General features: G+C 31.7%; 1 protein-coding gene across 2 annotated transcripts in view; it reads left to right on the forward strand.

The window, feature by feature from the left end:
• Positions 1-10,192, forward strand: part of LOC132735918 (protein flightless-1 homolog) — a 39,465-nt gene extending 29,273 nt beyond the window's left edge. For both annotated transcript variants that reach the window (XM_060722955.1, XM_060722956.1), the window contains 9 exons: positions 423-519; positions 823-1,003; positions 1,484-1,700; positions 3,212-3,249; positions 4,158-4,281; positions 4,669-4,758; positions 5,455-5,547; positions 6,089-6,202; positions 6,787-10,192. In XM_060722955.1, the coding sequence (XP_060578938.1) occupies positions 423-519; positions 823-1,003; positions 1,484-1,700; positions 3,212-3,249; positions 4,158-4,281; positions 4,669-4,758; positions 5,455-5,547; positions 6,089-6,202; positions 6,787-6,921 (1,089 nt within the window). In that variant the 3' untranslated portion in view covers positions 6,922-10,192. The remainder of the gene's footprint in view (positions 1-422; positions 520-822; positions 1,004-1,483; positions 1,701-3,211; positions 3,250-4,157; positions 4,282-4,668; positions 4,759-5,454; positions 5,548-6,088; positions 6,203-6,786) is intronic.
• The last annotated feature ends 1,813 nt before the right edge of the window (positions 10,193-12,005 follow it).

A 12,005-nucleotide genomic window follows, 5' to 3' on the forward strand; every position in this document is an offset into this window, starting at 1 on the left:
AATTTTGAAATATGACTGTTAGTATTTGTTACACATACAAAAGTTCAATTCCATGAGAAAAGAGTTGTTAGCCAATTTATAATTTGCATGGTCCTTTTTATTGGAAATTAACAGTACCCGCTTAAAGTTGGTTTTGGCATTGTTTTTTTTTTTTATAAGCGTTTTATTTCTAAATTTTAAATAAATGTTCTCTACAACTGACTTGTTTAGCGTTCACATTAAAAACAAAACAATTTTGTTATTTTTTTTATTTAATGTTTACAAAAGAGAATATGTCTTACAAATTAACAAAGATGTTCTTTTCACACTTGGAACTTTAAAAAATGGAGCATGCTGACTCTAGCACAGGTCTTTGTTTTTCAAGAATCAAGAAGTATTTAATTGTCATCAAATGTAGCTGATGTTTAAATTATATTATACAGGAACAGTTGATTGAAGAGTGGAATGAAGATTTAGATGGTATGGAAGCATTTGTCCTTGAAGGAAAGAAATTTGTCAAGCTGCCTGAAAATGAAATAGGTATGGTTACCTACCTCCAGTCTATCATAAATACAGTTTTTTAATTTCTCTAAAAAGTAATTTTTTAATGGGTTTGGGATAAAAAATCTAAAAATCCTCATTTTTATCGTTTTAATATATTTATTTGTATTTTTATGTTCTAAAACAATGAAAAAAAATAAGTTTGTTGAATATTTGTTTCTTTTTTGGGTTTGAAGTTAATTTTAAGGGATAAAATTATGTTTGTTATTGTTTTAAACAAAACAAAGGTTAAATAAAAAAAACAAAAAAAACAAAAAAAATTGATGAATGATTTTTTTTCAGGTATATTTCACAGTGAGGATTGTTATGTATTTCTGTGTCGCTATTGGATACCGGTTGATATACCGGAAGATGAAGAAGAGGACGAGGAAGGTGAACCTCCGGAGGAACAAATAAAATGTGTCGTATATTTCTGGCAGGGCCGTGATGCTGGCAATATGGGTTATCTTACCTTCACATTCAGGTAGCGAAAAAGATTTGGTTGTTTTCGACCATAATTACAATTTCATAAATAAATTTCTCAAGTTTTTGCATTTAATCATTTTTTGTACGTAAAAAGAACCAAATGAATACCATTATGGGTTTATATTTTTTTACTTTTTGATATGTACATTATTATGTCGTTTATAAAAACAGTATTAAAAATACTGCACTGAAGAAACTGGAAATACTATTGAGAGATTTATGTAACAAATTGATGATGGTCTGGACGAAAAACTTGTTTAAAAGCTCATATTTTGCTTACTTTGTTTTTCCAGATGTTTACTTTGTTTTTCCAGATAATTCATTTCTAAAGTGCAAAGTGACTAAAAAATGAAAAGTAATTAAACACTTGTAACTCAAATTGTGCTGTGAATGACATGAAAAATTGATTTTCATTTGAATGTTTGGTATATTTCTTTGTATAACTTCATATTTTGTATTTTGTTTTTATATTTATCAGCTTACAGAAGAAGTTTGAGTCATTATTTGGTGACAAGTTAGAGGTTGTAAGGACTCATCAACAACAGGAGAACCTTAAGTTTATGTCACATTTTAAACGCAAGTTTGTCATCAGGAAGGGCAAGAGAAGACAACCTAACCAGGATCCTAAGAAACCACAGGTTGAGTTCTTTGAAGTTAGAGCCAACGGTGGTATAATATCTACTAGATGTATTCAGGTATTGTTATCATTTATATATACATGTATGTCACTGGTTGTTTTAATGCCCGTGGGCAAGTTGAATCTATCTTTAAGTTCTACCTGTACCAATGGCTTAACAATTTAGCAATGACATGCCAACTTATATTTTTTACAATAACAAAAAGTCATGCTCTGTCAAGTTATATAACTTTGTTTACAATTTAATTGCCAATTTTTCTTCTGACCATAACTGAGTGAATGGGAAAACCTTTTTTTAAAAATTGTTTCTGATAAGAATTGGGACTGGGTCATTTGTGTTTAACAAACACGTTCTTGTTTTATATTTAAATAGTTGATATAATTGAAATATAGGAAGGCAGTGTAAAGCCTAGGTCACAAATAAGAAAATGCCGCCGGGCGGCATCTGTTTCTTCAAAAAATCGCAATATCGGCCGGCGTCCGTCCGGCGGCAGTGACTATCGGACGGCAGCAGCTGAAAATTTTGCTCATCGGGCGGGCGCCTTTGAGTTTTAAGTAATACTTAAAAGCTAACAGCGGCCGGACGATAATTTTTTTTGGGGTCACTGAGTATAAATATCATCGGCGGACATTCGTTCGGTCGCCAGGTGGCGACCAGCGGGCGATGATTTTTTTGATAGGGGGCGATTTTTTTGTTCTACTAAACAGCGTCCGATTTAAAAGGCGTCCGGGCGGACAAATCGGCCGGGCCCGCCCAGTGCCTTAATAGAGCTAAGTAGTCAAACGATTTATCGCCCGGGTAACCCGGACGATTTCATGTACAGGTGAACCGGGCGGTCATCGTTTTGTTTCATCCAACGACCAGGCTGCTTGTGTTTGTTGTAATTTCGCTTGAAGAAGTTTGTAATTGCCTCAAAAATATATTTGTGAATTTCTTTTGAATACTAGTAAACATGAATTTTTTCTTCAATGTCCATGCGAATGTCTGCTTGATTTTCGCCTTCTATGGTCCTCGATATGGCCGTTGGTGACTCGTTGTCCCAACAACACGGACCAGCTCCTTGGCCTTCCCCCCTTGGGTTTGGCAGCTGACTTCTTTGATGGATAATTAAACTGGCTGATTGATCTAGGATGTCATTAAATGTAAAGCATTGTCGCCCGGTGCCCGGCGGCAACCGTGCCCGATTCACTTTTAAATCGCACAGGCGCCGTACGGACAATCGGGCGGGACCGCCTGATCCGTTCAATTTTTGTAAAATCCCACTGGGGCAAAAATCGCCCGACGACTGTTTCATTCGTGACCACGCAAGGTATCAGATTTAAAATCGCCCGGCGTCCACGACATCAAAAAATCTGCCGATTTTATAAAAATCGTTTAATAGGACGGCGCCCGTTTCATTTGTGACCTAGGCATAATTACAATCTAATTAGTAGAATGCAGAAATTTATATATGTTAAAATTGATATAAAGTAATTTGAGTATATCTGAGTTTTTGTAACAAAAAGTCTTTTGAGTAAGTAACAGTTCTACGTAATTTTGATTATTCATTGTTTTATTTTATGTTTCAGATCAGGCCACATGCTGCATTACTAAATTCTTGTTTTTGGTAAGTAAATGCTTAAAGTAAAGCTTTCACCAGGAACATTAGAATGTCTTTTATTAGCTTTAACTTGTTGCCATGGAAATATTTGTATACTTTGAATATTCTGTTGTTATTGTATAAAATGATTTTCACTGCTCAAACTGCTTTAATTCATTCATGTTGTCTGTATATGAAAATGATTTAATATTCATTATTTTAGAAAATAAAGAAAAAGAACTAAATAAACAAGACTTTTATAAAATCTGTTCTGATCTAAAGCAGCATGCCTCCAAAATTGTGCTAATTTTCATGAACATTTTGAAAATGTATTTACATTGATTGAACAAAGACAGTAATTTACACATTTCAAACGGCACATACAATCCACGTAAATTATAAAAAAGAGGTCAAAATATGCAAAAATTTGTAAGTCACAAAGTAAAAATTGTTGTAAATACTGCAAAATCAGTCAGTAATCACACAAAACATATAATTATATTATTACTTGAATCTTCAATCTTTTTACTTTTCTTAAAATCTTAGTACACTTTTCTCAAGTTTGATTTGCTTGAAATATTTTGGCTCATTTGGAGGCATGCAGCTTAGAAAAATTGTCAATTTTACCCTTTCATGACCTTGAATAAGCAGCTGAAGTGTTTTTAATAGAGTAAGTTTTACACAGCAAATTTCTTTTTGTTCAAACCTCTGTGTCACACTTTTTTTCCAATCGGACAAAAACCTGGATGATTTTTGTTTTTACCTCCCTTGCTAATGCGGACTGGATAAACTCCATTCTGTACCTTTTCACTAGACAGTTCATAAACACAGTACCCAGACTATGTGTTTAAAGAAGATTATCTAATATGAATTTCTTGATAATCTCTTTAAAGTAGCTGCAGTATATGTAAGTAAAGTATGTTGTATAATTTCAGTTATATATTAATGGTACCGTTTGATACAGAGGATCTAAATGGTGTGGTGTATGTCTGGTGTGGCAGCAAGGCGGAGCATGAAGATGCTTCACTTACTGAAGAAATCGCATATCTTATGTACAAGGTATTTGAAATATGTCAAAATAACATTGAAAATTTTGTAAGATTAGTGAATAATGTAATCATTCTGTACAAATTTTATGGTGAAAACAGCTAAAGTAACTGTTGCAACTTAAATGAATAATTGCATTCATGACATATACAGTCAAACTTGTTTAAAAAGGCCATGCAAGGAGAGACCAATTGGTTTTCTTTCAAAGCTGGTCTTTAACACAGGTTTAACTGTATAAAAACTCGAGTATTTCAGATCTCTTATTAGCCCTATTTTTTATTTGACATCATAAACATTTGAGTTTAAATATGTGCACATATAAGTTAATAGATTATGCTAGATTTAGCAGTTGTTAAATAAGGTTATGCTATCTTATATAAACCATGGTTGTATTTGCAGGATAATTACACAGTACAAATGATCAATGAAGGTGAAGAGCCAGAGAATTTCTTCTGGGTTGGAATTGGTGGCAAGAAACCTTATGATAAGGTAGGTATTCATTTTTGCTTCTTTACATTTTAGTACACCAAGAAATATTGGTCATACAGTTAAATGTTGCCTTTTGCTAGATAGAGTTATCTTTCTTTATATGCTATTTTAAAGCATAAATTTTATGCTTTTAAAAGTAGCAAATCAAGGTTTCAAACACTATCCATAAATTAAAGTTTTGGGAGCTTTCACATTTAGTGATGGACATTTAAGAATATTTGCAAAAGATTCTAAGTCATGCTGTTGTTATTATCTTTAATATTAGTTTTAACAGATTCAACTTAGGTTTATTATGATGAAAGATTTTCACTTATATGAATTTATATGAACATTTATTGTGCCTGCTTACTGAACCCACAAGTTTTTGATTTAATGCTCAAACCCCATGACCAAAAGGCAGACACATTAAACACTAAGCAATTTCTTCCCTTATTACAAACATTTTTTTTATCTTGTTCATTAAATATTGATATTATTGTAAGTAATGTTTGACACTTAAATTCACCACATAGCATAACATTTTCTGGAGAAAAATATGGTTTGCTTATAGATTTTTCTATTTTGATAGATATTTTAATATGATAGACCCAAAGGCAAAGCTAAAGGTACAACAGTAGTGAGCTAGATAGTTTTGTTTTTATAATATCATATTGTGCTTGTAATTGTTATGAAAAATAATTTATCTTTTAATTACAGGATGCTGGATTCATGAACTTTGCCAGATTATTCAGATGTTCAAATGAGAAAGGTTACTTTGCTGTCTCAGAAAAATGTGCCGACTTTTGTCAGGTAAAATATTTAACATTTTTAAGTTTCTTGTATGTCATTAAGAGCTAAAACAGGATTCATATAGATTGTGATGTCTTGACTTTGTTTAATATTATCTGACTTAATAAATGTCCTAAACTCATAACATGTTCTGGACCTTTTTCCTGTTGTATAATATTAGTATAACTTTTAGGGGGGACTCAGTGTCCAAGTGGATAAGGTTATTCACTTCAAATAACTGGCTATTGTTTACTAAGGGTTTAAATCCCATCAGGGGCTTTGGATTCTTTTATGTGTAGAAGCTATCAAGCTGTCTTACAGAATGTCAGTGGTTCTACTTGGATACCTGCTGGTGCCCGAAATAATGCACATATGAGCACCTGAGGTCTTCCTTCAGCAGTTAGGCTGCAATACTGCCTTTACAAGTACAGTGTGACCAAACAAACATATATGTTGGATCTACATATATTACAAGGTGTTGATTTAACACAATGAATCGTTTGAGTAATTGGAAACAAAAGTAAGGTTTAAATTGTAAGTTAATTGATTGATTGATTTACAGGATGATCTGGCTGATGATGATGTCATGATACTGGACAATGGTCAGCAAGTATTCCTTTGGGTCGGCAAGAAAACATCCGATGTTGAGATCAAATTAGCTTTCAAAAGTGCACAGGTATGTTAACTATTTATACATATATACATTGTATAGAGTGGAAACTTTCTGACATAAGTATTTTTCATTATTCTAGATTTAGTAATGTCGGAATTTAAGATATTTATGAGAAAAAGACCTATAATTCTTTGACTGAATGGCATCAATATGAAACTTGGAGAACTTAATAATCATGATATTTGGAATTTGGAAAGACATTTATTTGACTAGAATTTTTTGTTTAAATTGCAAATTAAACAGGATGTTTTTAAAACTATCAAAGCTTTCAATATGAAACTTGCAACACTTGATAATCATGACAAGGAATAGTTGTTAGACAAGAGGAATTATCTTGAAAGCAATAATTTTAGGAGTTATGCCCCCTTTTAACATTTATTGATATTTATGAAAATGTAATGTTAACACAGCATGCAGTGCTTCCTTTTGTATTTAGATATTGAAATCTCTTAAACCTTCAATAGAATTTTAATTTCCAAGTAGGACAAATCTACTAAACACAGCAGGTTAATAAAGGTTAATGTAAAGAATAGAGATAATATGATTGTTGAAATTTAAAATAATCTGTTCATTTTGTTATGTTGTAGGTGTACATCCAGCATTTACGAGCAAAACAACCAGACAAACCAAGAAAATTACTACTTGCTATGAAATACAAAGAACATAGAAACTTTACTAAATGTTTCCATGGCTGGGGCAGATATAAGGAAGTAAGGGAATAGAAAAAACCATTTTGTTGAACTTGTGACAGACTAGACAGCTGTAATGTGATGAGGTGCTAAAATGGCCAATTATAGACTATGTTATGTTAACATGTTGTCATAGTTGTTATCATAGCAAGTTATAGTCAATTTATTCATTATTATGATAAGAAATTTTGGGAAATGGAAAAAGTTACCAAAAGCTTTGCCAAGACTTGCTGGTATAATTATATACAATACAATGTAGTGTATTATTTGTGCAATTTGACAAGAATGTTATGTGTGTTCACAAAGAAGAAATATAAAGATTCCTATGATACAAGCTTGCCATATGATATATGACAAAACTTGTAGTTATGTTTTATCTGTAGAAATACCTGTATTTATCAATGAATGATATAATAGATATAGGATATTAGTGCCATACATGGAAGTTTCTACATCTTTTATTCACATTGTTGATATATATATTTATAAGCACTTATACAAAAGACCTTTTTTGTATGTGCACTGTGTTCAAGAGAAAGTGAGTCATTCGAAATCCTCATCATTTATTGTCTGTAAACAAACAAACAAAATGTCAAGGTAAATGGCAAGGTAGATCAAGAATTTTAGATTATTATAAAATATTTTTTTGGTTTTGAAAAACAATGTGAATGTAAGATTTAGTGTACATGACTTACTATGATTGTAGCCATCTTATTAAATAATTTACTGTCATTATTTGATATATACATGTATATATGTATTCAGATAGTTTATTAATTAAACTATCCAAACAAACTTTGATGACAGCCTTAGATGATAGGTTTTATAAATTTATGTTTTTCACCAAAATTTACTTTAATTTTGTTCATTTATGTTCAAAATTTATGACTAGATTTTGTTTTAACCAATGACAGCATAATAAACTTGCACAATAAAGCTTTACAAAGGATTAATTATACTTCATTGAAAACATTTTTTTCACAAAAGCAGAACTTTGTATAATTTATGGGGTATTGATATATTAAAAGTAAGATATTCAATAGGTTTAATAAGGAAACTGTAAATATTCAATGATTTTATCATACAGTAATATGAACTGTGATATTTATGTATCTCTTATGTTTGTATTTCTCTCTAGGTCTCTGTTTGAACAAGGACATTTTAAGTTTTATTATAGATTCTTCTTTATGTATGTCTTTCAATATTTCAAATAATTATAGGGAGTTCATGCACGAATGATTTTTTTACACTATTTAAAGGTACTGTGAGGTCTTTTATGTAGAACAGGTTAATTGAAATAGGGGCACTTGCTGGTTTAAAGTACAAATATGCTGTTTAGAGTAAGTGAAGGTCAAATTTCTTAACTGTTATTCTAAATATATATATGATTTTAAAGTCCCTTTTCTTCTGTAATTTGATACCAACACTTTACATTAGTTAAACATAAAAAGTAATAATTGTCAAACATAAAAATTATTATAATGAAAATTGGTAGTTCAATAATTGTGTACTGTATAGAGGTGAACTTAAGTATTGTGACTCTTTCATAAAAATAAATTTTTAAAAAGACCAAGTGAACCATTAAAAGGTGAATAACCTGAAAACAGATTACAATTGAGTGATTAATTGAATGGGAAGTGAAGTCTAATATTCTGTACTTTTCCCAGGTTTAATATGTTTCCTATGGAAATTAATTTTTTACAGATAGCAAGTTGACTTTCAGACAGTGAGTGTATGAATGCTCCTAGGTTACATACCTTGTCATATATATGTTGTTCACTTAAAACATTAGTAAAAATTAAAAAAAAAGAAATTGAATATGTTTAATTTATACTGGAAGAAATACACCAATTAAGGAGGCTATTAATAGTTTAATGTATGGCACTTTCTACATCAGTTGTTTGTGCTAGCAATATTTATTATATCTTATATGTAAAGAAAACTCTATCTATGCGAAAAACAGCAACTTTATAGTCACACCATGACAATATTTATGTTTGTAACCATGTCAATATGTGATGACAATTTTGTGTGTTACCAAATATTAAGATTTAGTGCTATGTTACTTTCAATGCAATATCAGAGAAGAGATAGAAAATAAGGGAAGTGGTTATAATTTATTAGCCCTTGATTGAATATAATTAGAATATAATTATACAATTACTCTACAAAGTCTTAGAATTAGTTATTTGAAACATATACTGTGTAATACCAAAAATTAATGTATTGAGTAACCATTGACAACCAAGATAATGGCAAAAAGCCTTTTTTTACTGCATGCTTTCCATACTATTCAAGGCTTTCTGTACAAGGACTGTTGAAGCCCAGTAGCTTCAAAATTCATTCTTTTTTTTTCTTCAAATATTTAAACTGTTTTCCACAATAACCAATTCAGTATAGTTATTATACTCACAATTCAAGCTGTATATAAAAGGACATGTATTTATGCTTATGATATAAAACTATATCTCAAAATATCTTAAATTGATTTGTTTTATGTTTGTAAGAGGTTTGCTTGTAATGTTTGTGTGTTTCTTCCTCAATCCTGGATTGTATTAATGTATTTATGAAGGTGTATAATTCAGGAGTGTTTATGTTCAATACGTAGCCTTATTATGAAATATATAATTCCTGTTTTGAATAAACATTCATACTGTGTCTTTTAAAATATGTGATAAGCGTATATTATCGTTGGTAAAATCTGAAAGAATAGTAGTCTTGAAATATGTCTATTCCTGTTTTGTTCTTTTCTTAGGGAAGGTCGGTGGTTCTTTTTATTTCAAGAAAATATTCACTCATTAAACGAAGGAAAACCATACTGAGTAATATATCATTTAAATATGTAAGATATAACATACAGAATGTCGGCGGTTCTATTCACGTGCCCGCTTGTTCCCCCAATAATGCAAGAAGAGGCACCGGAGGTCTTCATTCACCAGTAAAGTATGATCTTAGCAGTGTCAGTGTGGATTGAAATGAAAAAAAACAATCTTGAAGAATCCTTTTACTGCTGAATTTTCATCATAGAATTGTCATATTTTGAACTTGGAACTGTCGCTTATTATTCCAAGACCTATCATCATCCCATTAGCGCTATAATGGTTAACGCCGTATTGAAATAAATTGTAATTTTCTGTGAATGACTGCTAGAAAATATGCAAAACTATCAAAATATTTCAGTATAATTTTTTTGTATTTGAAAAAATATCTATGAATCTCTTCCATTGAAGAATATTTATGTATATTATTATTATTATATCTTCCATTATACAATGTACTTCTTAATAAATGGAGAAAAGAATCACACTTTTGTTTGTTATTATGTATAATACTAGGATGATAAATTATGTAGATACATGTAAGTGTACATTTTTTATAAATGGCTAGATTTATCGTCAGTTTCTCTGAAAAAAAGATTTGTAACCCACTTTATATTGACAGCTGTTTTGTTAAAAGTGGAGATGCTACTGAGTTGCTATGGCGTCCATATTGCGATCCCATCGGCGTTCTATGCGATGCCACACTGATGCTGCGGCGAGGCTTGCGATCTTATTGCGCCCACCTCTGCGTTCAAAATTTTCTTTGGACGCCGTGAGAATGCCGCCCTAGTGTGACAGGGGTTTTATGTAAATCGAACTGAGTAAACTAAAGCAATCTTCAGAAAGTGTTGCCTACATGTGTTTTATGTGGTGCTTATAAATAATTACAATGTATGAATAAATACAACAGAATAAATTAAATTAACTCCCTTTTCGGAGGAAGTGCCCTTGTATATTTTCTGTGACGGCTGTAGATAAATGGAACCGAATAAATTGAAATGTTAAAAGTGTCTTAACGTAAATCCTATACCTAAATATATCAACCCAAGGCTCCCAACGTATCTACATGTTTTGCGATTTGTTCTTTAAAAGAAAGGTATTAATCTTGAAAGTCTATCATGCAGTATTGATTGGGTTTGTAATGCATGTTTGAATGGTAAAGCATTGTTCACAATTGATATCATTTCAACCGCATGTAACTTGCAAAAAAAAACACAACAATGGTTTTGACGTCACACAACTCAACTGACGCACACAGTTTGAGTGGATTAGTTAGTATATAATTTGATACACTTTATAAGTATCAATTCATTGATCGTTATGATCTCAATAAATCTATTGTACAGGAGCCAAAACACTTGTCATTCATTATAACAAATTTATTTCTGCACTGAAATAGTTAACTAAAAGTTCATCGTGACGTTAGTACAATGTCAAATCGTCTTCCTTTAAGTTTGCAACTTGTTGATGTGACTTTATCCTCCTTTTTATATGCTCGAAAGAATTTCGGACATATTATGTTATACCCCCGTATTATGTTTGCCCCCTGGCGTCCGTCCGTCCGTCTGTCTGTTCTAACGGGACAGTATTAATGGGCTACTCTATTGTTCTCTCTATTGTTCTTTTTAGCCACACAAAAGAAAATAGACACATAAAAGCATTACGGAATGAATGAGAGAGAAAGAACAGTTACCTATTGTCCCTCTAGCCACATTATTACTGTCCCGTTAGAACGTCCGGGCGAACATCAAATGGTCTATGAGCTTCATTCCGTCCATAATTTTAGTTAAAAAAGGAAGAAATCCCACAAACCGACCGGTTTATGTGGTCATTTAACTAATTTTTACTGGTTTATTGGGAATAGTGCCACAAAAAGATCAAAGAAAAAGCACATAAACCCCAAATGTTGACAGTCCGTCCGTCCGTTAGCAATTTGGTTTCCGGAGCATAACTTAAGTTCAATTTGGCCCATAGTATTCAAATTTCATAGGCTGATTGTCCATATTGAGTAGAGGACCCCTATTGATTTTTGGGTCACAAGGTCAAAGTTCAAGGTCACTATTACCTTAAAACTGAAAACAGTTTCCGCTCAATAACGTAAGGATTAATCAACCCGCAGCTGTAAGATTTTATAGGATGAACAGCCATGTACAATCCATGGCCCCTATTGATTTTAGGGTCATAAGGTCAAAGATCAGGGTCGCAATGGCCCTAACACTGAAAATTGTGGTTTCTGGAGCAAACCACAAGTTCCAGTTGGCTTACAGTATTCAAACTTCATAGGATGATTGGCTATTT

This window comes from Ruditapes philippinarum, unplaced genomic scaffold (assembly GCF_026571515.1).
Source record: "Ruditapes philippinarum isolate M1 unplaced genomic scaffold, ASM2657151v2 ctg2298_1_1_1_1, whole genome shotgun sequence".
Taxonomy (NCBI): Eukaryota; Metazoa; Mollusca; class Bivalvia; order Venerida; family Veneridae; genus Ruditapes; species Ruditapes philippinarum.